The 26,935-nt window shown below is 39.8% G+C and overlaps 1 protein-coding gene across 1 annotated transcript; it reads right to left on the reverse strand.

The window, feature by feature from the left end:
* Window positions 1–24,579: 24,579 nt before the first annotated feature.
* On the reverse strand, window positions 24,580–25,145 carry LOC145001086 (photosystem II 5 kDa protein, chloroplastic-like). Its single transcript, XM_078960415.1, has one exon. The coding sequence runs from the start codon at window positions 25,074–25,076 to the stop codon at window positions 24,738–24,740; it is 339 nt and encodes a 112-aa protein (XP_078816541.1). The 5' UTR covers window positions 25,077–25,145; the 3' UTR covers window positions 24,580–24,737.
* Window positions 25,146–26,935: the final 1,790 nt, after the last annotated feature.

Raw genomic sequence — 26,935 nt, forward strand, 5'->3', positions numbered from 1 at the left:
CGGGAACCTGGTAGTGAGTATGTTTGGTCTCGCAGTAGTGAGGAGTATTCTGATAGTGGTTATGTTGAATGTTTCAGTATGGTGACATTGCAAGAGGGACCAGCGGGCGGATCAGGCGCCGGAGAGGGATTAGGCTCGGGTTTAGGGGTCGAGCAGCTCGAGGAGCGGATGAGGGAGTTGATATCAGAGGAGGTTACGCGCATTATTCTAGCTCAGACTCCTGTGATCTTTGGCACGGTCAAGGAGGGTATATTGGAGATTTTGGATGAGAGGCTGGGAGCCTTCCGTACTGAGATGATGGCTTTGTTGGGAGCACGTACCTTGACATTTCGGGAGTTCAGGGCCTGCGGGGCACCAGATTATCATGGGGCTAGGGACTCCATCGCTAGCAGCAGGTGGTTGGCTGATGTTGCCAACGCATTCCGTACGAGCCGGTGTCTTGAGGAGGACAAGGTCAGACTCGCTTCCTGTCTTCTGAAGGACAGAGCGAGGGATTGGTGGGAGGAGATTGGTCACGCTTTGGGGGATGATGCCGCGTTGGATGCGATGACTTGGAGTGATTTCTTAGCGAGGTTTAGAGCGGAGTTTTCTCCGATTATTGAGGTGCAGCAGTTGGCCCAGGAGTTTCAGGATTTGACGCAGACTACTGAGACTGTGGCGGAGATCACCTCCAAGTTCAGAGAGAGAGCCCTTCTTGTTCCGCAATATGTCGCGGATGAGGAGATGAAGAAGGCACGATATCATGAGATGCTGAGGGATGACATCAGGGAGTTCGTGAGTAGGTCCGGATGTAAGACCCTGGAGGATATGATTTCTCGGGCCAGAGAGAGGGAAATTGATTTGGAGCAGATCCGGAAGAGGAAGCCGGATGAGGTTCAGGTAGCCGCGAGTTCAGGCAAAAGGCCCAAGGGAACGGATTCGAGGTCGAGGGATTATCAGGACCGCAGTCGATGCGGAAGGTGTGGCAGGACGCACGGGGGCGCGTGCAGGAGTGGTAGTGGCGGTGAGTCTGGCTGTTTCAGGTGCGGTCGGACAGGTCATTTTAGCAGAGATTGTACTGCTACCATCACCCAGGGATCAGACTTGATATGTTTTCATTGCAATCAGCGGGGCCACAAGAAGGCCCAGTGCCCTAGTTTGTTTTCAGCAGGACGGGTGATGGCACCCGCTCCTGCAACTTTGAGGATCACAGACGGCCGTCAGGGCCGTGCGGAGGCGCCTGCGGTAGGAGGCAGGACTTTTCAGATGGCTACTTTGGAGATGCAAGCATCGCCGGACATTGCAGGTATGCGACTTCCGTTTTCAGTTCTTTTATTTTGTGCATGATTATATTGTTATGGTTCTGCATCATTAGCGGTTGAGAATTTTATTTTCGAGCGGGTTCATTGGGATCGAGTTATATGCCATTTGCATACCTTGGTTATTGGTTAGTGATTAAGGGATGAGTTGTATCGAAGAAGGTTACTTTGAGTGCAATATCCGTAGCATGCCTTGGAGGGACTCGGTATGTCTCGCTAGTTCGGAGTCGTATAAGTTTTAAAATGGACAGGTTGGATCCTTAGCTATGGTAAGCTTGGGATTCCTCAGCGGATTGATTATGGTAGCAAGGAACGGGATTTCTTCTCACCGATCATCGAGGTGTGAGCAGGATCTTAGTGGGGGAGAATCCTCCGAGTGTATAAGGGTAAGGACACGCGAATCCAGATCGGGTATATGATTTCGGATAAGGAAAAGGGGTAGCTCAGCATTTAAAAGTTCAGGGTTGGGAGTTTGAGAACTTCCCATCAGCGCGTGCGTGTGAAGGGTAATGGTGGGTATGTGGTTCGGATTCAGGTTATAGGGCCACATGTAGAGCTCGTGTGAGTCGAAATGGGGATCTTGAGGTCAAGTAGCAGTAGATGTTTTCGTGTCAGCAGTCAGTGGTGGAAAGTGATGTAAGACTACGGGGCAGTCGTAGCATTTTGTAGTAGCTCGTTGGTGGAGTCGGGGCGAGGCCCTTATCTCCTAACATTCAGATAGGGATCGGGAATGGAAAGTGGATGAGAATGGTATGGAGTTACCTATATAGTCATGGAGGGATGAGACCTTGGAAGAGGCCTCTCCAGGATACAGTCGGGTGAGACCCGTGGGCGGGGCCCGTATGAGGATAGCAGTATAGGTGAGACCTGAGAGCCGGGTGGCTCAGTAGTACGGTTGGGTGAGACCCGTGAGTTTTAGCAGCACAGGTAGGACCTGGTAGGATCTTAGCGTCTAGTCAAGGGGATCGGGGATCCCAGGAAATTGTAGTGCTAGCATGGTGGAATAGATTGAGCAGTATATGTGGCGGAAGTATCTTCGAATGTCGCTGGGAGCGACTAGTGGTTGTGCTGGGTCAGTAATCGGTGAGAGTCGGTAATCCAGATATTGATAGGTTGGTAGGGACCAGGATGGTCTCAGTTCATTCGGAAGCCAGATAAGAATAGCAGGATTTCTAGTCAGTAGCAGTGCGGGGATGCAGAGTATGGTGGGATTCAGTTAGTCGATCGTGGGGTGCTCGACACCGAATGATAGTAGGAAGAATGCCCAGTGGTTACTGGCAACGATGACCCGTACTGGGGGTGACGGGAGTAATAAATTTGGTGAGGAAAGGGTCTTCACCGCGGCAGAAGGGATAGATGGTTATGGAGCATTGCCTTGGGGAGGCAAGGAAAGCGCGTAAGGAAAGAAAGGGTGAACCCTACGGGGTCAGTGCGGTATTTGGAAATTACCAAAAGATTGTCGGTTGAGTAAGTTGTGTTATAGGATGTTCAGGCTCGGGATGGACCCGAGATTATTATCTGTAAGGATTGATATTGGTCTGAATGACTGAACGGAAGGCCAGCAAAGTTAGGCAGCTGGTGCTAGAATGGATGGTGGGGCTTTGGAGGTTGATCACCGACAGTAGAGTATAGTAAACTTCGAGGGCGAAGTTTAGTTTAAGTGGGGGAGAGTTGTAACACCCAAAGTTTCAAAAGCCATGAAAGGAAAGAAAAGCCCTAATTAAAGGGCCGACTCGGCGAGTCCAAGAAGGGACTCGGTGAGTCCGAGCGGGATCCAGGTCGAGGTGTAAGCGACCGACTCGGCGAGTCGGTCAAGGTGACTCGGCGAGTCTGGTCTGTGCGTGGAAAACCCTAAATTCGGGACTTGGGGCCATATAAATGTCTTAATCTTCTTCCTAGGGTTCCTTACTGCCTCTTTAGCCCTGGATATCAAACCCTAGCCGTCATATCTCCTAGTTGAGCCTTGGAAGGTGCATTTAAGCTTGGAAAAGGAAGAAGGAACTTGGAGGAGATAGAAGGAGCTATAGATCTGGGATTGTGAGTTCATTCTGAGCACTTGGAGGTAATAAACTAGTTCCTGGACTCTTTTTGCACCTAGATCTATGTGTGGTTGTTGGGGCTCTTTTGCCATAATGTTATTATTTTGGGTTAGAAGCCGGATCTGGAGTTGCTACTTCAGATTCAAGTGTTTTAGGGCCTGGAGGAGCATAAAGTATCAGCCATTGAGTCGATTTTGAAGTCCCTTGGCCTTACACCCTAGTTAATGGCGTATCTTGCCTAGATCTCCTTCTCTACACGTAAAGTTTGCAACTTTATGTGTGGAATAGGCTTGGGAAGGGTGGATCTATAGTTTGGAGTCCATGCATGACTCAAAAATCCTCTGCATGTAAGGAGATCTGAAGGGACTCGACGAGTCCTTTGAGTGGACTCGGCGAGTAGCATGAAGTTTTGGAGAAACTCGACGAGTGGGATGAACAACTCGTCGAGTCGTATGAAGATTGCCTTGGACTCGGCGAGTCTGTTCTTGGACTCGGCGAGTCAGGTCGCAAAACCCCAAACCCTTCGAGTTGTGACTCGAATCAGTGAGTCGGGTGGAGACTCAGTGAGTTGAACAGGTCTGGACTCAGAAATCGGTAGACTCGGCGAGTCATGGACTGACTCGGCGAGTCGAGTCGCGAATGAAAGGAATCTAATCATTTTGAACTCGGCGAGTCAGTAGGGTGACTCGGCGAGTAGGGTTGACCTGGAAGGTTGACTTTGACCAGGACTTTGACTTTGGACCAGGGTGGACTTGATTGTCTTTCGGGGGTCAGTTAGACTCAGTGTTGCATTGATATTGGTAGTTCGGGGAGCAAGGGGAGCAGGAGTTCCGTGAGTTGTCAGGAAGCAGCTAGTGAGATCATCAGCAAGTTCAGCCAGTTCAGGTGAGTTTCCCTTTGTGTGAATGGGTCTAAGGCCACAATGCCGGCCCATGTAGTTATGAGTAGAAGACGTGGGGGTTAGCCCTAGGCACAGTATGCTAGCATTGTTTGCAGTACGAGGTCCAGTAATAGCGGGCGGGCGCCCAAGGAATTGTTTTTATATGATAGTTTATACTTGTTGTCTGTGTGATACATGTATGTACCTGGTAGGGAGGTGAGTGTGGGCGAGGTCCCGTATCTCACCAATAGCAGAGTGTGGATGGGGTTCCATATCTCACTAGTAGCAGATTAGGGGCGAGGCCCGAATTAGAACAGGAGTGAGAGTGGGCTAGGCCCGTACCTCACTACCATTAGGAGCATGGATGGGGTTCCATGACTCCTCAGTAGCAGGACATGGGCGAGGCCCAGGAAAGGCGAGGCCTTAGGACAGAACCAGTTGCATGTGTTAGTTATGTGTTATGAATGTTTATGTGTTATTATTTGTTGACAGGCGAGGCCTAAGTAAAACAGATCTGTATCCGAGCGGGGCTCGAAGCCAGGCGGGGCCTGGAGCGGCGGGGCCGTTGTAGCGGGCGAGGCCCGTGGTAAGGGGCGTGGCCCAGTATGTGCAGTATGTGGTTATGCATGGTATGAGGTAGGGTGGGGAACTCACTAAGCTTCGTGCTTACGGTTTTCAGTTTTGGTTTCAGGTACTTCCGGTAGCGGAGGGAAGAGCTCGGGGTGATCGCATGGCACACACCATAGACTAGACAGCCTGGGGATGTTTACTCTGATAACGAACATATGTTTTGAAAACTTATACTCATATTATGTTTTTGAATGATGATGTTACTTTAAGTAATGATTTATTAAAGAAATTTTTGGTCTTAAATTTTGGGTCGTTACATGAACACATGACATCCTAAAGGCTATAACATCTCACCTGTTTGTACAAAGAATGAACTATAAGAAAAGAGCTTGGAAAGGAATTTCATATCTTACTATCCCTTGAGATGGATAAATGTAGAAAAAACTTACGAAAGGATAAATATATTGTCAATACAATCCTTTAACTTAGTAGTGTTTTGTAATTTTTGTTGTTGTAAAAGTTGTTTATTTGTAAAAAGTGGCTTAAACGTAGTATAGCCTATATATAGATGTTGTTATGTTTTGACCTCATTACTTACGGGGGTTTAGAGTCAAAATTCATGATTGATGATTGTCAACCTTTTGTATGCTAAGCTAATACACAGTATCAGCCACAATCACAAAGTTAACGTATCAGCTCAGTTGTGTGAAGATCAAAAGCTTATCCTGAAAAGTAATCCATCGAATAACAAACTCTTTAATGCTTGATGATAACAAGATAAAGTTTGTTCAAATTTCAAATGGGAAGATATAGATATGCCTTCGATCATAGAAGACTCCCAATTCATGCCAATGTTATATATATATATATATATATATATATATATATATATATATATATATATATATATATATATATATGCACTAATAACTTCTCTGTGAAAGTTCTTAAAAGTAGATCTCAGAGTTTGTCTATCAATCTGACGTGTGTCTTAGACTAAAAGTTCTTAGAAGTAGATCTCATGTATAGTTTGTCTATTAATCTAAGGTGTATCTTAGACTAATCTATTTCCTTTAGAAATTGAATTTAGTTACTAATATTTAGTTACAAAGTATTTTATATGTTACTAGTTATTGTGATTGCATATTCTAGGACCAACAATTATATATATATATATATATATATATATATATATATATATATATATATGCACTAATAACTTCTCTGTGAAAGTTCTTAAAAGTAGATCTCAGAGTTTGTCTATCAATCTGACGTGTGTCTTAGACTAAAAGTTCTTACAAGTAGATCTCATGTATAGTTTGTCTATTAATCTAAGGTGTATCTTACACTAATCTCTTTCCTTTAGAAATTGAATTTAATTACTAAAATTTAGTTACAAAGTATTTTATATGTTACTACTTATTGTGATTGCATATTCTAGGACCAACAATTATATATATATATATATATATATATATATATATATATATATAACCATGTTTTAGATAGTGGGGTTCCAACTGTGCAAACATGTATGTATGTGTATAATACATATATGTTAACGAAATTGTTGGATTAAGTGTCTAAGCTCATAACTATTATTGGTATATACTTGACCCGAGAGTAGCATGATCCATTTCGGTTTCATATCACTAGGACAATTTGATAGGATGGACTTTTGATTACTATTGATCAAAAATTAATTTGAATTTAAATATGTGATCAAAAAGAGACTAATTAAATATAAGGGGTTGATTGGTAAATCATTCATTCTTATGGTGTGGGCTAGTTATCCATGATTCCTTAGGTTAGGCTAAACCCATGTGACAACCCATGGATGATCCATGGAGGTTTAAACACATGGATCCTAAGGAATATGGAAGGTCATAGTCATTAAGGTTTTCATGGTGTAACCCTAATTTTGCCACACTATATAAGAAGCCCCTTAGCATCCAAAAATGTGCACTAGTGATCATAGGAATCCATGAGCCGGTTTTTGGAGCATAAGAAACTCTCTCAAAAGTTATCATTTGTCTTAGGTGTGTTGTGATTCCATTTGAGGCATTCACACTATTGGTGCTAAGTTCTTAAAGGTCTAAGGTTTCCAACTACAATAAAAGGTATGCCATCAAACCCTAGAATTTCGTAGTAAAGATACTCCATTGTATGATAGTTAGCATGATGCTCTGGCAAAACAAAGATTGCATGTATATTAGAGAAAACATACATCCAAAGCATCTAGGGTTGCATGTACACCATAGGAGTGTTAGAATGCTCAAAACTCTTCAGTGGTATCAGAGCCTAGGGTCGTTTTCCTATATACTTGATGCTACATGCTTTAAAAAATCAATTTTTTTGTTGTCTGGACAGTGCACTCGACGAGTCACCTCACAAATGTAACCAATTCGCCGAGTCAATTCATGAACTCAACGAGTTGGTGCTCCAGAGTGTAATTTTTCGAGCTCTAAGGTTGGAATTGGACAAGGATCATTACCCTAAACTATTTTTGAACTTATAAACCTGTTTTTGATGTAGTAATGATCATGCTTATTCAATTTAAAAGATAATTGTCAAAGTTTCATGTTTTCTATTAGTTTATATGGTTAGGGTATTTACATGAAATTTGTTTGATATGAATTGTCTTGTTCTTATGAGTTTAATTTAGATCATTGACAAATTGTTTGATTTCGTAAGTTACAATAATTAATCTGAATGTTTTTTATGAATTCCATAACATGTCCTCAAGTTATGGAAAAATGAAAAGTCCTTCTTTTAAAAGGTCATTAAAACTCACATGTTTTGGCAAAGTGAAGAGTCTTTTACATAAATATTTTATGGACTCCATAACTTGTCCTTAAGTTATGAATTTTCAAGAGTCTCCTCATTAAAACCTATATTAAACTTATAAGTTATGGATTCCAAATTTTTGAATAGTTCAAAATTTGCCCTCAATTAAAGTTTAACTTTTGAAACATTTAATTCCAAACCCTAGAATTTTAAAGTTTAAAATTCTACCCTTATACTATTATAATATTATAGGTTTAATATTATATATATATATATATATATATATATATATATATATATATATATATATGTATGTATGTATGTATGTATAAGAACAAAGTCAGTCTTACCATTAGTAGACCTCATTCCCGAAGCCATCCTATAAGGGGCTATAAGGTTACTGCCTATAAAATGGTAGTTTAATGGGTGTCCACTCTCACCCACCGCTTCCTTGACTGCTGGAGGGTTGTTAGCCGAACGGGTAGGAAATGACATTAATTCTCATTAAAAGTATAATGAAATACTGAGTAACTAAACATTTATAAATTCCTAATCTTAGTTACTTTAGGGAAAATGTGAATATCGTGCTAATCCATGAAATTGCACTTTGCACCTTGTTAAGTCGTTAGTGGAGCATCTATGGTTAACCAACATACTAATCTGGGATTGAAAGTGCATGAAAAAGGGTAGCTTGATGTTAATCAGAGATCAATGGAGCGTGTGTGGTTAACTGACACATTGATTAGGTGGTTGTAACATTAGGTGTACCAAGCTAATTTGCATGGTTATTCACACTTTGTTTGTGATCCTCGGCATCCCAGTCGCAAATTTGAAGGGAAAAATCAAGATTTAAACATGCCATTGAATAGTTCATTGAATCTCAAAGGATCTAGGAATTTCAATCCATTTAAAACTAAATTATCAATTTTGTTTTTCAAGGTGGAAATTAGTAAATCGTCATTTACCTACCTTCAAATATTTTGCAATAGGATTATGGAATCTCTCTTCCGAACTGTAAAATATTATATTGGGTCCTAGCCTTAATATTTCATTTGGGTGTTATATTAAGGACTTAAATCAACTAACTTGAATTTATCCCATTGTAGATGTCTAGTTCAAACAACTATGGTCTTCTGAAATCTTTTGAAACAAGCTTTCCTCTTGAAGATGATATCCCACATGGCGATCAAGGTGAAAGATTAATCCCTTTGTCTTACGTTAGTGGAAATGGAAATCATACTTCACTTCCTCCACCTCCTCAAATTATTCTCCCTAACCCACAAGTTCGAAGATTTGAAAAGTTCAAGGTCACTCAAGCCCTACTTACAATTAAACATCAAGATGGAAGGTATGTGTGTACTCATGTCTTGGAGATGAAGTCACACATTAACAGGCTGAGAATGTTGGGTGTCTTGTTCCCAAGGAAGTTGGCTATTGATTGGGTTATTCAGTCACTTCCCGAGTCATATAGTGAGTTTATTAAGAACTACTATGTGACAGACCATGACATGACCCTTATTGATCTTACCTATTTGCTTGTTGCTGTTGAATCAACAATGATTTGGCGCACTGGAAAAGAAAATTTGATTGGAATATCTTGTAACATCCCGAACTTCGCAGGTAAATTTCAAATCCCTCCTCTTTTGCAAGTTTCAAACTGTATCCCTAGGATGTTGAGTTGGGCCATGAGAAGTATAAGGATTGAAGTTGCCACTTTGAGTCAAGAGGGAGTGCGTTGAGCGTACATAAGGGTACACTGAGTGTACTAGGCGCATCCTAGTACGCTGGGCGTACACTCATGTACGCCGGGTGTACTAATGTCTGGAGAAAACCCTAATATTTAGGGTTTGAGGGCTATCTAAACACCCTTATGGTTAATTTCCCCAGATTATCCTTAGCCTCCATAGCCTACATTCGTCCTTCCCCAAACCCTAGCTCTTCTTTGTGGGTGTAAGCTTGATTGGTGTGTGTCTTGGAGTGTTTCAAGAGACGATCAATGCATTCAAGTGTTGGAGAATAAGATCAAGTTCATAGATCTGCAGTTAGTTTGTGCTCAAGAAGATCCTAAAGGTATAAAGTTCCAAACTTTATACAGATATGCTTAGGTCTAATCATTTTACCTTATTAGAGGCATCTTTTGTCCCAAAAGCCATAAAATGGTGTATTTGTGTTATGAACGTAAAGAGTTGTCCTTCCAGACTCTTTAGGGACTTCGAGTGATAAAAATCTGGTCCTAGTAGCTATAAGTGTTCCATGCAAGAAAAATAAGGTCTTAATGTATTAAGACCAAGCATTTAGGGCCTTATGGACGTCCAAAGTGAAAAAGTTTGTGACTTTATGGACCCTGGGCATGTTAGGTCTCTGGATCTGAGATTTGAACTTAAGTGCTTAATCCATTAAGCACTTAATAAGGTTTTGTCAAGAAATCGAGTATGCCCAACGTAGTTTCGGTACGCCCAGCGTACTGTGTCAACCACCCCGACGGTGGTCAACCTCTGGTCGAGTACGCCCCGCGTACCAGAGGAGTACGCCCCACGTACGACCTCTGTTGGACCATGGACATTTAGGCTTCGGGTTTTGGGTCGTCTTATGGACTAGGACAATTTGGGTCATTGTTGGGCTTAAAAAATAAGATGTCATGGGCCATTAGTGGTAGTGGATCATGGGTTTAGGCCCAATAAGGAGGTTGGGCCCAATTTGGTAAATTAGGCCAAATAGTGGATTATGACTTGGACCATCAAGTTATTTATTTGGTGTGGGCCTTCGGCCCAAAAAAAAGAGAATGGACTTAATGAGTAATGTGGAAACTAGTTAAGCAAATAATGTTGGGTATTAACCAAGTAATTTCCATATGTAACAGTTCGGGATTTCCGGTGAGTCAACAGCCATAGACTTATAGTAATCCAGCACTACTTATGAGGAAAGTTTCCTCACTATACTAATGGGTCTAAAGCACCAAGGTCGGCCTATTGGATATGATATCCAGAAGTTGGTAGCATGTTGAGTTTGATTCAGTGTTATATGATAGTTTCTATGATAGCTAGGTAGATCTATAGGACTACATGTGTTATTATATGTTGATCTGTATACGTATTAGTTGTTTTATATGTCGACATATTATGTGGGGTGGGTTGAGGATATTGCTTCATGCGGTAACCAACAAACCCGAAAGCATTCCAGATACGAACTGAGGGACAGATGGGGCATGCCAGACTCGTATTGTGGGCTCAGTGGCAATCCAAATGTGAGTTGTGGGCCCGGAAGGCAATCTAGACACACACTATAGGGCCAGGGATAATCCAGTCTGCAAAGCTATGGACCCAGTTCATGCTGTTATTTGTATATGTGTTATGTACAGTGTATCGTTATTTTAAGGGACTCTCTAAGCCTAGGCTTACAGTTTCAGTTTATTGTACATCAGGGGATCGCAGCAAGGCGAAGGCGTGATCGTACAGCTCCTCATAATTTGTTTATGTTTCTGGGAAACCTCTGATGTTAGACAATTTTTGAAACATGTTATATTAACTATTGATTTTAAGTGTTTTGAAAAGTTTAAAATTGGCTCAAATTTTATGGTTGTTACAAGTTGGTATCAAAGCCTTGGTTTGAGCGAATTGGAGGAACACTTGTGCGAACCCAGTCTCAAACCAGGGGAAAAAGTTTTCAAAATGTTTTTCAAATGGTTTTCAAAATAAGTAAAAGAGGATTCAGGGTGTACGATCAGCCAGAGCTAGTGAGTAGATCCCAAAATACCATACAGTTATTTGATTATATGATATGTTAGAACAACATGCTAGTACTAGGCTAGGGATCATCAGGAATTGCATGATAGAATTGCCTGATTACGTGATGCCTGCTAGCCTAGGGTTTTCTTTATATGAAATTGGCATCATTACTGTAGATACTTGTGTATGCATCACGGTTATACATAATTAAGATCTTATAGCCTAAGAATGTTTGATTTGGCCTTATGTTCTGTTCTTGTCTGATTGGGAGCTTAGGTTAGGAATGGATATTCGAAAGCATATGGGGTCCAGCATTATGTATGACTAGCATCCACTAGTGCTGCAGGGTTGGTGGAAGTTTCATTGATAGGAGGGTTGTGTGAGGCCGGGAGGCCAATTTAGAGATATTTAACATTCCTCTAGGTGTGAGGATTGAGAGCTCACTATAATTATATATGTATATGGTTAGGGTAATGTGGTGATACTTGAGACAAATATGGGTAGGTGTGGAAGGTAGTATGGTCCCATACTACTAAAAGCACAGGACCCATACTCGTAGCAAGGAAGTCACAATCCCTAGGGTATAGTCGGGAATTGGTTCCCAATTATTATGAGAATTATCTAATATCGTTTGGTTTGTTTCAGAATGGTGATGACGAGGCACTTTGTGACGGGATCCGATTCAGGAGCAGGATCAGGAGACAGAGGCCAGGAGGGGCCAACAGCACCTTAGCCTATGGTGTAGATAGGTACAGAGGAGTTGGATGCCAGGATCTGAGAGATCTTGCAGGATGAGGTTGCTGCTATGTTCCAGGCTCAGCTAATGGAGATGTTTGGGTCTATTAAGACCGCTATGGTTAAGTACTTTGATGAGAGCTACACAGCCCTTGCAGAGACGGCTGCTGCATCAGCTGCATCAGTTGTATCCGCGGCAGGGGGAGGAGCTAGTAGGGGTTTTTAGTACTAGGACTTCGATAATACGAAGCCCCTTACTTTTGATGGGACGTAGGATCCAATCAACGCTATGAGATGGATCTCAGATGTTGAGGGATGTTTCTTTACTTGCTCATGTCCTACTAACCAGAAGGTAAGGTGTGCTCTAAACCTACTAAGGACCGAGGCTAAGGACTGGTGGAGGTTGACGATTGGGTCTTATATTGATGATCAGAGAGCCGTTGTTACTTAGGAGCTGTTCAGGGATATGTTCCACGCTCCATTCATTCCCCGGGTTGAGCGGGAACGATTGGCTCAGGACGTTTAGCGGGGAGTTCAGTGTGCTGATAGGCGAGCTAGAGTGTCCGTTGCAAGTGTCTATCGCCAACGAACACAGAGTTTCTGCTTCCTCGGTCGACCGAGGATGTGAGTTGAAGATATTCTAAGTGTCCTTTCCGATAGACCTGGTTCTGATTCCCATGCGAGATGTATACGGGTAGTGATTGTGGGGATAGATTGCTTAATAAATTTGATGCCCTGATTGATTGCGAGGGTTAACGGGTAGTAGTTTGAACCCCAAGTAGGGGAGAACTGATTGTTTATGGAGAGGGCACCGGAGTGGGATCAGGGTTTTGTTCAGCCGCTAGGGCTCGATGGTATATTCAGCATGGATGTGCAGGTTATTTAGCATATGTGGTGGAAATACGGTTCAGCGATCAGCTTTCAGTTGCAGAGGTTCCAGTGGTCAAGGAGTTTGCTCACGTGTTTCCGGAGGAGTTACCTGGAGTGCCTCCGAAGAGGCAGGTCGAGTTCAGGATCGACCTAGTGCCAGGTACGGCCCCCGTCGCTAAGGCGTCGTACCGATTGGCACCGCCTAAGATGCAGGAGTTATCATCCCAGTTGCAGGATTTGTTGGGCAAGCAGTTCATTCGACCTAGCAGTTCTCCATGGGGAGCACCGATACTCTTTGTAAAGAAGAATGATGGATCGCACAGGATGTGCATAGACTATAGAGAGTTGAACAAGTTGATAGTGAAGAACCGTTACCCACTCCCCAGGATCGACAATCTATTTGACCAGTTGCAAGGGGCATCGTGGTTCTCCAAGACTGATTTGAGGTCCGGATACCATCAGGTCCGGGTAAGGGAATAGGATGTGGAAAAGACCGCGTTCAGGACACGGTATGGGCATTACGAGTTTGTGGTGATGCCATTTGGGCTCACCAATGTGCTGGAAATATTTATGGACATGATGAATTTGGTCTGTAGACCGATGCTTGATCACTCAGTCATTATGTTCATTGATGATATCTTGGTGTATTCCAAGACTCGAGAACAGCATGAGGAGCATCTGTGGGAGTTATTGGAGGTTTTGAGGCGAGAACGGCTTTATGACAAGTTCTCGAAGTGCGAGTTTTGGTTATGAGAGGTCCAATTCCTGGGGCATCTCGTTAACCAGGATGGGATTTTGGTCTATCCAGCCAAAATCGAGGCAGTTATGCAGTGGGAGGTTCCGAAATCTCCCTCAGATATCAGGAGCGTTTTTGGTTTAACAGGGTACTACCTGAGATTCATTCAATATTTCTCCAAGATTGAGGTACCTCTCACTCATCTAACGAGGAAGGGGTGGATTTTCGTGGGGCCCTGAGCATCAGAGGGCATTTCAGACCCTCAGGCAGCGTTTATGTGAGGCCCCGGTTTTGACCCTTCCTGAGGGGATGGATGACTTTGTGGTATACTGTGATGCATCCATCACAGGTCTGGGAACGGTCCTAACTAAGAGAGGAAGAGTGATAGCCTACGCTTCGCGGCAGCTGAAGCCGCATGAGGCGAGATACACCATGCATGATCTGGAGCTGGGAGCAGTGGTTTTCGTTCTCAAGATTTGGAGACATTATCTCTATAGGGTCCGCTACACCATCTACACGGACCACAAGATCTTGAGATATATTATGGATCAGACGAACCTGAATATGAGGCAGCGCAGGTGGCTGGATGTAGTCAAGGACTACGACTATGAGTTCCGTTACCACCCTGGTAAAGCGAACATGGTCGCGGATGCTCTGAGTCGCAATACAGTCGGACCTTCTGTTTTAGTGTCATTCATGAGGATATCAGTAGATACCCCACTCGTGGTTTACTTAGGGAAGCTCAGGAAGAGGGTATGCGTTGGGAGAACTGGAAAATGGAGAGGATTAAGGGTGAAAACACTCGGTTTGTGTTAGATAGTAGGGGATTGTTGACTCGTTGTGGTCGGGACTGGGTTCGATTGTCTGGTGGGGTCAGACAGATCGTTTTGGAGGAGGCTTATAAATCTCGCTTTTCTATTTATCCGGGGGCCACCAAAATGTATCGAGATATGTGTTTGAGTTACTGGTGGCCGTACATGAAGCGAGAGATCGCTTGGTATGTGGAAAGGTGCCTGACCTGTAGGATGGTCAAGGTGGAGCACCAGAGGCTGCATGGCAAGATGCAGCCTCTAGAGGTACCCATGTGGAAGTGGGAGCAGACCATGATGGACTTTATCACCAAACTACCAAGGACGGCAAGAGGTTTCGACACCATATTGGTCATTGTAGATCGACTGACCAAGAGTGCCCACTTTCTGGTCATTCAAGAGAGCTCATCGGCCGAGAAATTGGCCGAGCTATACGTCCACGAGATTGTCACGCAACATGGGGTTCCGGTCTCTATCATCTCAGACCGTGATGTTCGGTTCACCTTCCGTCTGCAGACCGAATGCCAGAGTGAGCGGACCATATAGACTCTTGAGGACATGTTGAGAGCTTGTATTATGACTTCGGTGGGAGTTGGGACTCCTACCTACCCCTCGTGGAGTTCTCGTATAACAACAACTTTCATTCCAGCATTTGCGCCCCGCCTTATGAGCTGTTGTAGGGGAGGAGATGTCGCACCCCAGTCTATTAGGGCGAGGTGGCTCATGGGGTGATGGGTCAGACTGAGGTAGTTCTACAAACTGCTGAGAGGATTCAGCAAATCAGACAACAACTACAGATCACTTAGAGTCGGCAAAAAAGTTATGATGACCGGTGCCGATCTGAATTGGAGTTTCAGGTCGGTGATATGGTGCTCCTGAAGGTTTCACCGTGGAAGAGTGTAATCTGCTTTAGGAAAAGGGGAAAATTGGGTCCCCGGTTCATTGGACCATTTCAGATTATTGCTAGAGTTGGCAAGGTTGCTTATAGACTGGATCTTCCAGAGGAGCTCAACCATATTCACATCACTTTTCACGTTTCTCAACTGCAAAAGTGCATATTGGATGAGAATGCGGTAGTGTCATTGGATGATGTCCAGGTTGACGAACACCTAAACTACGTGGAACATCCGATGGCTACTTTCGAAAGGAAGATAAAAATTCTGCGAAGCAAGGAAATACCCTTGGTGAAGGTGCAGTGGCGGCACCGAAAGGGGTCTGAATGGACTTGGGAGCTAGAGTCCAAAATGTGGGAGCACTACCCAGATCTTTTCGATACATCAGACTTCGGGGATGAAGTCTACGTCAAGTGGGGTAGAGTTGTAACATCCCGAACTTCGTATGTAAATTTTAAATCCCTCCTCTTTTGAAAGTTTCAAATTGAAGCCCTGGGATGTTGAGTTGGGTCATGAGAAGTATAAGGACTGAAGTTGCCACTTTGAGTCAAGAGGGAGTATGTTGAGCGTACATACGGGTACACTGAGCTTACTAGGTGCGTCCTAGTATGATGGGCATACACTCATGTACGTCAGGCGTACTAATGTCTGGAGCAAACCCTAATATTTTGGGTTTGGGGGCTAGATAAACACCCTTATGGATCATTTCCCCTGATAATCCTCAGCCTCCACAGCCTACATTCGTCCTTCCCCAAACCCTAGCTCTACTTTGTGGGTGTAAGCTTGATTGATGTGTGCTTTGGAGCGTTTCAAGAGACGATCATTGCATTCAAGTGTTGGAGAAGAAGACCAAGTTCATAGATCTGCAGTTAGTTTGTGCTCAAGAAGCTCCTAAAGGTATCAAGTTCCAAACTTTATACACATATGCTTAGGTCTAATCATTTTACCTTATTAGAGGCATCTTTTGTCCCAAAAGCCAATAAATGGTGTATTTTATGTTATGGACGTCCAAAGTGAAAAAGTTTGTGACTTTATGGACCCTTTAGGGACTTCGAGTGATAAAAATCTGGTCCCAGTAGCTATAAGTGTTCCATGCAAGAGGAATAAGGTCTTAATGTATTAAGACCAAGCATTTAGGGCCTTATGGACGTCCAAAGTGAAAAAGTTTGTGACTTTATGGACCCTGGGCATGTTAGGTCTCTGGATCTGAGATTTGAACTTAAGTGCTTAATCCATTAAGCACTTAATAAGGTTTTGTCAAGAAATCGAGTATGCCCAACGTAGTTTCGGTACGCCTAGCATACTGGGTCAACCACCCCGACGGTGGTCAACCTCTGGTCGAGTACGCCCCGCGTACCAGAAGAGTACACCCCGCGTACGACCTCTGTTGGACCATGGACATTTAGGCTTCGGGTTTTGGGTCGTCTTATGGACTAGGGGAATTTGGGTCTTCGTTGGTCTTAACAAATAAGATGTCATGGGCCATTAGTGGTAATGGATCATGGGTTTAGACCCAATAAGAAGGTTGGGCCCAATTTGGTAAATTGGGCCAAATAGTGGATTATGAATTGGACCATCAAGTTATTTATTTGGTGTGGGCCTTCGGCCCAAAAAAAGAGAATGGACTTAATGAGTAATGTGGAAACCAGTTAAGCAAATAATGTTGGGTATTAACCAAGTAATTTCGTTATGTAACAGTTCGGGATTTCCGGTGAGTCAGCAGCCAGAGATTTACAATATTCCAGCACTATTTACGAGGTGAGTTTCCTCACTATACTAAGGGGTCTAAAGCACCAAGGTCGGCCCATTGGATATGATATCCTAGCAGTTGGTAGCATGTTGAGTATGATTCGGTATTATATGATAGTTGCTATGACAGCTAGATAGGTCTTTAAGAGTACTTGTGTTATTATATGTTTATCTGTATGCGCATTAGTTGTTTTATATGTCGACAAATTATGTGGGGTGGATTGAGGAAATTGCGTCGTACGGTAACCAACAAACCCGGGAGCATTCCAGATACGAGTTGAGGGCCAGGTGGGGCATGCCACACTCGTACTGTGGGCTCGGTGGCAATCCAGATGTGATCTATGGGCCCGGAAGGCAATCCAGACTCACACTGTGGGCCCAGGGGTAATCCAGTATGCAAAGTTGTGGACCCAGTTCATGTTGTTATTTATATATGTGTTATATACAGTGTATTGGTATTTTGGGGGACTCACTAAGCCTCGGCTTATAGTTTCAGTTTATTGTTTCAGGTACATCAGGGGATCACAGCACAACGAAGGTGTGATCGTACAGCTCCTCATAATTTGTTTATGTTTCTGGGAAAACTCTGATGTTAGACAATTTTTGAAACATGTTGTATTAACTATCGATTTTGAGTGTTTTGAAAAGTTTAAAATTGGTTCAAATTTTATGGTTGTTACAGATCTACTTCTCAAACTTCCATGGACATTGACAATGGTAACAATTGAAGTCCATAAAATATTTCTCTTCCCAATGGAAAGGGATCTGCCATAGTCAACCCGATTGACCAAATGGTTAAGAGAAAGGCTAAGTCTGAGATAGCCTCGTGTATTTTTCCCAAAGAGTCCATAGGTTTCTAGTGTCAAGAGAAGGGGTATTGGTTGCGAAGCTGCCCTTACTACCTGAAAGATCTAAGAGAAGGTTGAATCAAAAATTTTGACTCTACTTCACGTAAGTCCACTATCTAACTCTATTAAGTTCCTAATTGATGATTCTTAATACATGATGTGACAAGGTTTCATTTTGATGTTTTGTAGGATCATGCAAAGGGAAGGAAGCTTAAAGGAAGAGTATGTTGAATCTGGTCGCAAAGATGGATTTCAATCGCATGGTTCGAAGATCGGATTTTTGAGTTGCTGCTTAAGAGATATGATAGCTTGCTTAGAAATTTGTAATAACAAAGTTTTCATTTGTAATTGCATTGTAAGGAAAAGGTTTTCCGCATTTTATAAATAAATAAAGTTTTGTTTTTTTTATTTTATTATATCTCCTTACAATAGCATTTATGAAAAAAAATGATGTTTGTATGTTTCTATGTTAGCAATATGAATTTAATTCTTTCGTTTGTGGTACTGTCGAGAATTTGCCAAATAAGGAAAGATTCTCATCACCCAAGCTTCAATTGAACAGAAACTTAGAATCATGCAAGTTGTATTGTATGATGAATGAGAAATTTTCATCTTTGGAAAATTAAGACTAATTCATTGTTCACATGAATGTGTGAGTCAAGTGAAGAACTAGGAGATTGGGTACACCTGGGTGTGCGCTCGTCAGGTCCACCACAAAGAACGATAAGCCTATTCATCATAATTTACTAAAGTTTAGTAAATATGGTTATGCTTACAAGTTTAAGTATAATTCTGAACACTTGAAAAGGTTCAATGTATGGTAGAACGAATGAGAGAATCAAATTAGGCAAGAAGATAAAAGTTTCTCCAATCTGAAAAAATATGAAAGTGCTTTAGTATCGTGTTTTTATTATCATCTTAATGATTATGAGAAACCATATCACAATTGATCCTCTAAGGAAACCTTAGTACATTATGTATGGCTAAGAAGAGGAATCGTGAATTGTTAAAATGGTTAAATCAAGAAGATAAGTCATACTTCGTTCCAAAAACAAGTCTTGGATTCATACTCCAAAATTGTAACCTTGAGTGACATAATCTTAAGAAAGGTTTATAACACTTGTCAAATTTAGAGTAAAATGTTTTCTACTCTTGTACATTTTAAATTGGTAAGTTGTGATGTTTTGGTTAAAACAAAGACCAACTAAGGCCAATTGTGTGAAGTGTTAAGTCTTGATTAGAATCCGCACTAACTCTTGAAAATTTGTTTGTCAAGGAATGGTTCTTGACAAAGTGAATGTTATATGTCAAGAGGTTAGTGGGAGTCTTAAAGATCTTGAAAGTTTCAAGAACTAATCAAGAGTAAACCCATTGTTAAACACTAGCACACTACTTGAGGGTTTGTAACCTATCGTGTTGACATATTCTTATTTTTGTGATCATTCCAGTTGACTATGCATGTGTAAGGCAAAGTACTTGGATCAATGAAAGTTTCATTGATCAGTAAGGGTGAGTTGCTTAACAACTTGGAAGACATGGTAGGCCCTTGAGCTGCCAAGTGGCAAGAAATTAAGTTTGAACAAGTTCAGTCCATATGAGTTTGCATTTGTTACTAACCTTGTCTTGTAATTATGGTTTGACAAATTCACATGGATAGGAACACATACACCATAAAGTCTAAGTTTCATAAGGTTTCACTCCAATTCATGAAAATGATTGTGAGGAAACGCTTTCACTAAGTAGATTTTAAGGAGATAGAAATTGTGATATTTGCATTCTCAAATTCGGTTATAATTACAATATCCGTCTTCATAATTCGAATTGTGAGAAATGGCAAAAGGTCTAAACATTTGAGACTTATTGCTGTAAGTTCTTAAATTGTTTAGAAACACAATTGATCAAAAATCTGAACTTTGGTAATGAAAGTCAATAAGTATTGATTTCTAGAAGTCCAGCAGATTTCTAAGTGCATATCAAAGCTAGTGGGAGCATAAATGTTACGCAGGTAAGTCAATAATTATTGTGCTAGTGGGAGCATAATTATTATGGTGAGTGTTGCAAGTTAGCAATGTTAATTATATAAAAACAAAAGGTTTCAAATCGCAAAGTTGTAGGGTTTGAAAATTTGTTTTGCTATAATTAAGGGAGCGGAAATTATACTTCATTTCAAAATCTAAAAGCTTAGATTGAGTTTTTAATCAGATTTAGTCGAATATATATATATATATATATATATATATATATATATATATATATATATGAATGTTATGTTGGAATGGTTCAACATAAGGAAATTCTATATGTGGAAATGTTAATTGAGTTCCCAAAATTTGATTACGATTACGACATCCCTCTTCATAATTCGAATTATAAGAACATAGCAAATAGAAATGTTATAGCAAAAGACTAATCAAGTATTATGTCTTTATGTTAAACATTATGAGTTGTGTCCCATATGCTTTGGGTATAGGAGCGATTGCATATGCTATAATATTCTCGTGTTCTAATTTTTCAAATGCCTAGGGAATTTAGAGGGAAAAAGGAACAGAACCGGATATGACTAAAGTGGTTAAACAACTGTTAAGGACAATCTAAGGTTCGCCAAGGATTGGTCGCTTAAGGATAGTTGCAAGTATAGTAATGGATGGACCAGATTGAATTTATTATGAATATACAGGAGTCTATTAATAATAAGTTTTTGTATGGAAACTATGGAATGTTTCTATATTGGGAGTTGAAGAATAGATGAGAAAGTTAGAAATTTTTATGCAAGAAGGATGTTAAAAAGGAATGTACTTTGAATTTGAGATTTCATTTCCATGGAATTATCGTGTAACAATCTCCAAAGGAATATTTTGTAATATCATTGGTCAAGTCTCTGTGACTTTTGGTACGTAGACATTACAAAAGAATCATTGCATGATAGTTTACAATCTAACACTTTCTAGCAGTGACAATAATTTGGAATTCTTACACTTGCAATAAGGATTTGGAATTATGAAATGAGCATCATTGAAATGTTTTTCAATTGATCAATTTCACAAAGTAAGGACCATAGACAAACATAGTGTACATGCTTGGAGCATGGCATAACTGTTGTTTAGACAAACATAGTGTGCATGCTTGGAGCATGACATAACTATTATTTTAATTCAAGTATTAATTTGATTTTTCAAAACATTATACAATGAATAATGAGTAATAAATATGACTCAAAAGTTTTGGGGCCATATAGGATTAGTATTATTTTTGTATTTCAATTTGCATGTTTTGACTTCCTCGAATAACTAGTTTATTTAAACCATCCACAGTCGATCATGCTTTGGAAGTAGGTATTGAGGCAAGACTGTCATGAATGGGCATGTAGTTTGTCTAGGACACGTTTGCTGCAGTGTTCATGAGTACTCCTGGAATAAAATTCAAGTATTGGATTCAACCCACGCTCATTTTATCACGAGTGATTTGGAAGTAGGTATTGAGGCAAGACTGTAGTTGTCTAGGACACGTTTGCTGCAGTGTTCATGAGTACTCCTAGAATAAAATTTGAGTATTGGATTCAACCCACGCTCATCTGAATCACTTCATGGCTTTTATCACGAGTGATTGTGAGACGATAATATCTTATATTCTTGAAATCAAGACATATGAGTTGTAGTTGTAATTCGGTTGCACATTGACATATGTAAACACATCATTAACTTGGTGTTATAAAACATAGTGTTGTGTGTAATTTGATGAGTAAGTACAAGCAAGAATTTGAGTCAAAGTTTATCCATTCCTTTTACCCCATGTGGATAAAAGCGATACATGTGGGCCCCTTGAAGATTTAGTGATGACAAGCCTAAGTGCTTCGCCAAGCCTAGACTAATTTGATTTGTTAAATTAGTTAGACGTCACAAATCGGAAATCGAGAAACAATAGATGGACAGAGAGAATGATTATAATCCATGTCTCAGTCCATATGATATCTAGAATGGAAGAATATATGATCCCTTATCTAATGGATGCGTCATTGACTAGGTCAGACAGTGGCTTTTAAGAGCTATGATTACTAGTCAGGTTGGAGTCATGCTTGCAATAATAGTTATTAGACTTATACAAGTGGGAGACTATTGGATTAAGTGTCTAAGCCTATAACTATTATTAGTATGTACTTGACCCAAGAGTAGCATGATCCATTTGGGTTGCATATCACCAGAAAAATTTGATAGGATGGACTTTTGGGAAGAGGTTATTTATGATTTGTTAATATATTATAAGTTCTAATATATTAATATGAAATCGTATTATTTAACTAGTATTGATCAAAATTTATTTTGAATTAATTATGTGATCAAAAAGAGACTAATTAAATATAAGGGGTTGATTGGTAAATCATTCGTTCTTATGGTGTGGGCCAATTATCCATGATTTCTTAGGTTGGGCTAAACCCATGTAACAACCCATGGATGATCCATGGAGGTTTAAACACATGGATCCTAAGGAATATGGAAGGTCATGGTCATTAAGGTTTACATGGTGTAACCTTAATTTTGCCACACTATATAAAAAGTCTCTTAGCATCCAAAAATGTGCACTAGTGATCATAGGAACCCATGAGCCAATTTTTGGAGCATAAGAAACTCTCTCAAAAGTTATCATTTTTCTTAGGTGTGTTGTGATTCCATTTGAGGTATTCATACTATTGGTGCTAAGTTCTTAAAGGTCCACTGTTTCCAACTACAACAAAAGGTATATCATCAAACCCTAGAAATTTGTAGTAAAGATACTCCATTGTATGCTAGTTAGGATGATGCTATAGAAAAACAAAGATTGCATGTATATTAGAAAAAACAAAGATCCAAAGCATCAAGGGCTGCACGTACACCATATGAGTGTTAGAATGCTCAAAACCTTTTAGAAATAAAGGTATTTCATGGATAACAATGTTGTATAATATAAGAAGCGAAAACATTAAGTTTAAACCTTGAAAAGGCGTAAATAAATTCTAATTTTGGTTAATTTGACAGTAATTAGCGGCAGGCATATAACATGACGATAATCCATTGGTAATTTAAGGACATATTTTCGACAGTCTTACGATCTATCACAATTCGTTGGTAATCTGTCGCTAATTACCCGATGGATCACCCATGACCAGAATTCTTTTTTAATTATTGAGGTACAATCATCATTTTTTTTCGCTCCATATTTTGTACATTATTATTATACATAGAATACCTTTATTCACCAACCAATATATTATGCATATATGTACGTGTGTATGCACCATTGGAACCAAGTACTCAACACATGATTTTACAGTATATTTATATATGTATGCATCTGTGTACACACCAACACACACACACACACACACATATATATATATATATATATATATATATATATATATATATATATATATATATATATATATATTTATATATACACACACATATACACATAGCCATATGTGAATATACACACGTACACATACACATGCATACATATATATAGGCATACACGCACATACATTTGTACATGTACACATACATATACATACCTACACATATAGATACACATAGACATACATACATACACATGCATACACTCAAAACACATACAAAATCTTATTCCTACAAAATACAATTTGACAACATGTGGAGTAGACTTAGATTCCATTTTGTGTCCTCTTTTTGGAAAGTATAACAAGAAGGTGCCTCATGCGTTTTTATCGTGTGAAATGGTGGAGCTTATATTGGTTGGTGGTTCGACTTGATTTTCTGGAATTTTGTTTCTTTGTTGGTGGTTTTTTACTTGGTTTGATAAAAGAAAATTGTCCAACGTGAAGAAAGTTGAAACCATGAACATCATATGGGTGATTTGGACCTCCGAACACTTGTGTTTATGATGCTACCAAATTTTGTAAGGATACCATATTTGAAATGATTGTTGTTTATTCTTTTTAGTGGTTTGGTCATACGAACAAAAAATTTAAATCAATTGAGTAGCTTGGTTACAAAATTTCATTTTAGCTATATTTAATTCTGTGTTTTCAGTAGCCCATTATTGGTTGGTTCAATAAAATTCGATTGTTCAAAAAAAACTTAACAATTTCCGATGGAATAAAGTTTTAAAAAAAGCTTTACATGGGTGTTCGGCCGCTATTTTGTCATAGATTTTCGAAGGATATTAATCTTTTTAGAAAACATTTTCTATGATTTTCCTGGGTAATCATCGACGAATTATTTTCTGTGGCTAATCTGCCATATTTGTTGCTAATTAGAGGTTTTATTCTTTGCAGATATGTTGTCACTATTTCCGACGGATTTCATTCAAGCATTCTGCTTTTCTAGTAGTGTCGAATTACTAGTTGGGTATAGAAATTCGTTTGAACAAATGTCAACAAAGGCAAATTTGGTGCCCCACTTCCCCTCGGCGACTTTGTTGGAAAAGTCATGGATTTGTTTGTTCATGTGTAATCGTTATCTCCACATATAAACAGATGTTAAGTATGTTCATATATTTGAATCCATATCTGATTATATTACTTGAATTCCGATTTTGAATACCCAATTATGATAACATATGCAATCAAAGATACTTCTTGTTTATTCATTACTTCTTTTAAGTCATCAAAGACGAGGATCGAATGCAATAACAATAAAGAAAACGATAGCATTTCGTGAGCAGAATAAACAGTTGTTATTCCAAGTCACCATAAAATAAATAAGCAAAAGCATCTTCAATTTTACATATGCTCGATACACAAATATAACTTGCTAAAGATATAAAACATACATAGACCCGATGTGACTAGTTACGACAAATGCGTGCAGTGGGCATCGTCACACAGACCTGTGCATATTTCTTCTTAGCAGCTGCAGTTCCACGCTTCGGCTCTTCATCATCGGCCAATGCAACTTTAGCCATGGAGAATGCAGCTGCTGCTGCAACTGCAAACATCATGTCCCTCCTTCCATTGATGCTGCTCCCTTCTTTCTTCTCATCCACCACAGTGTTCTCAACTCCGGCTACCTTTGAGGCCTTGGCCATCACCACCAATCCCCGGCGACCGGTGGTAGAGGGTTGCTTGGTGACTGCGATAGCGGCGGAGCCACCAAGGAACGAGGAAGCCATTGTCATGGATGCCATTTGTTGAGTTGGAGGATTAGGAATTTGTGTTTTGGTTCGCACAGTGTAGGTGCTATTAGTTTTTTAGTCGAAAGTGCTTTTCTTGAAGGGTATCCATATTCTTATCCAAACCCTTAGGACGTCTCAAATCGGTTGCTGCCACGTGTAATGTTCTATCTAGGCCACCAGCCTTACCTTAATTATGTGGTCTTGGAACCCCTCGAGTATTATGTTTTTATCTAATCAATTGTATTTTAATAATTTTAGAGAAAATTACAATATGATCCTTATAGTTTGAATAGTTTACATGTTTGGTCCTAATTTTTTTAATACTTTTCTTATTGTATTTTGATTTTTGTTTTGTTTCGTGTTTAGTCCATCACATCTAAAATGATTATTACATAATTTTATTGTTATTTTTAACTTTTTTGTTATTGATTTAAATATTTTAGCAATATTAATTTAAATGGGTTCACTCAACACTACAATTCTTCCTCTCGGTATTAATAATCCTAGATAACCCTACCCTGTTTACCTTTGGTACCAGCATCAGTCATCTTCGGTAAATACATTTTTGTTTTTATTTTTTTGAACGGTAAATACAATTTATTTCTAAACTATTCCTAAATTCACATATATTTTAGATGAGACTTGAACACTCAATTTCAAAAAATAAAAAAAACACCTGATACCCCTGGATTAGATGTTATTTGGTTGGTAAACCTATCCACATCCGACATCACCATTAGTTACCAAAATCAAAATCAAAACCAAAAAAAATCAAATACTAAAATTAAACCCTGGCCATAAATTAAAATCTAATCTAAATTTTGCATCATAAAACAATATGTGATCTGCATAAAAATATGAAGAAATCAAACTTGATGAAATCTACGTCCTAAATTATTGATATATCCATAAGAATCAAACATGGTGAAACAAAATCCAGAAAATTCTCAAAAAAACATGAAAAAAATAACAAATCTAATGAAATATGTTGCCTTTTATGGCTTTTTCTAAAGTTGGTGAGAACACTTTCAAATTTTTTTTCAGCAGAGGTTTACAGTTAGAGCGATGTTAAAAAAACCAAAATAAAATATTTTTGCTTCAAGCAGGTTTCCAAAGGTTGATGTTTAGAAGGGGTGGATTTGTTAAAGAAAGATTTCAATCTTTCGAAAACCCGATGGCTTCAAAACTCGTGAAGAAAAAGGCGAGAAGGGGGGGAGGGGGAGGAGTATGCATCAACAATGGATTTATATAAATGGGTCAATATATGGTCATCGATTTCTACAAAGGTTTCTCCTCAAAACTCATCCATATCTTCATAATTTCTGGAAAAGTATAAAAGGGAAGGGGAGATATAGGTTTTTGTTCTTCAATATGTCTAGTGCAAGAAATGGGGAGGGTGTGTACGCTTCCATGAAGATATATGAACAAGGATAAAGAATGGGTGGGTGGTGGTGGTGACGAATGAGAACAACGACATGTTGTAACGTCCCAAATTTCAAACCAGAATTATCATTTAAATTTGAGTAAACATTCAAAAGCCATTCCTTAAAAACATATCATAACATTCAATTGTTTAAAGTTCATAAACATAAGCCACAAATAAATTATAAAAACCAGCAGAAGTCGAAATAACAATATAATACTGATATGATGTACAATCATGGCGCGCCCTTCCCTCTTATGCCCGATCAACCTGAAAAACATTTAATTTAACAATGTCAGCATAAATCTTAGTGAGTTCTCTAGTATACCATATATTCCACCATACACATAATGCATACATAACAAAGGTTAACGGCTCTAGTGTCGGTCCACATGATCAACGGTGACTAACAGCTCTAATGTCATCTACTCATCAACGACGACTAACA

The sequence above is a fragment of the Lactuca saligna genome, chromosome 6 (assembly GCF_052625555.1).
Source record: "Lactuca saligna cultivar CGN05327 chromosome 6, ASM5262555v1, whole genome shotgun sequence".
Taxonomy (NCBI): Eukaryota; Viridiplantae; Streptophyta; class Magnoliopsida; order Asterales; family Asteraceae; genus Lactuca; species Lactuca saligna.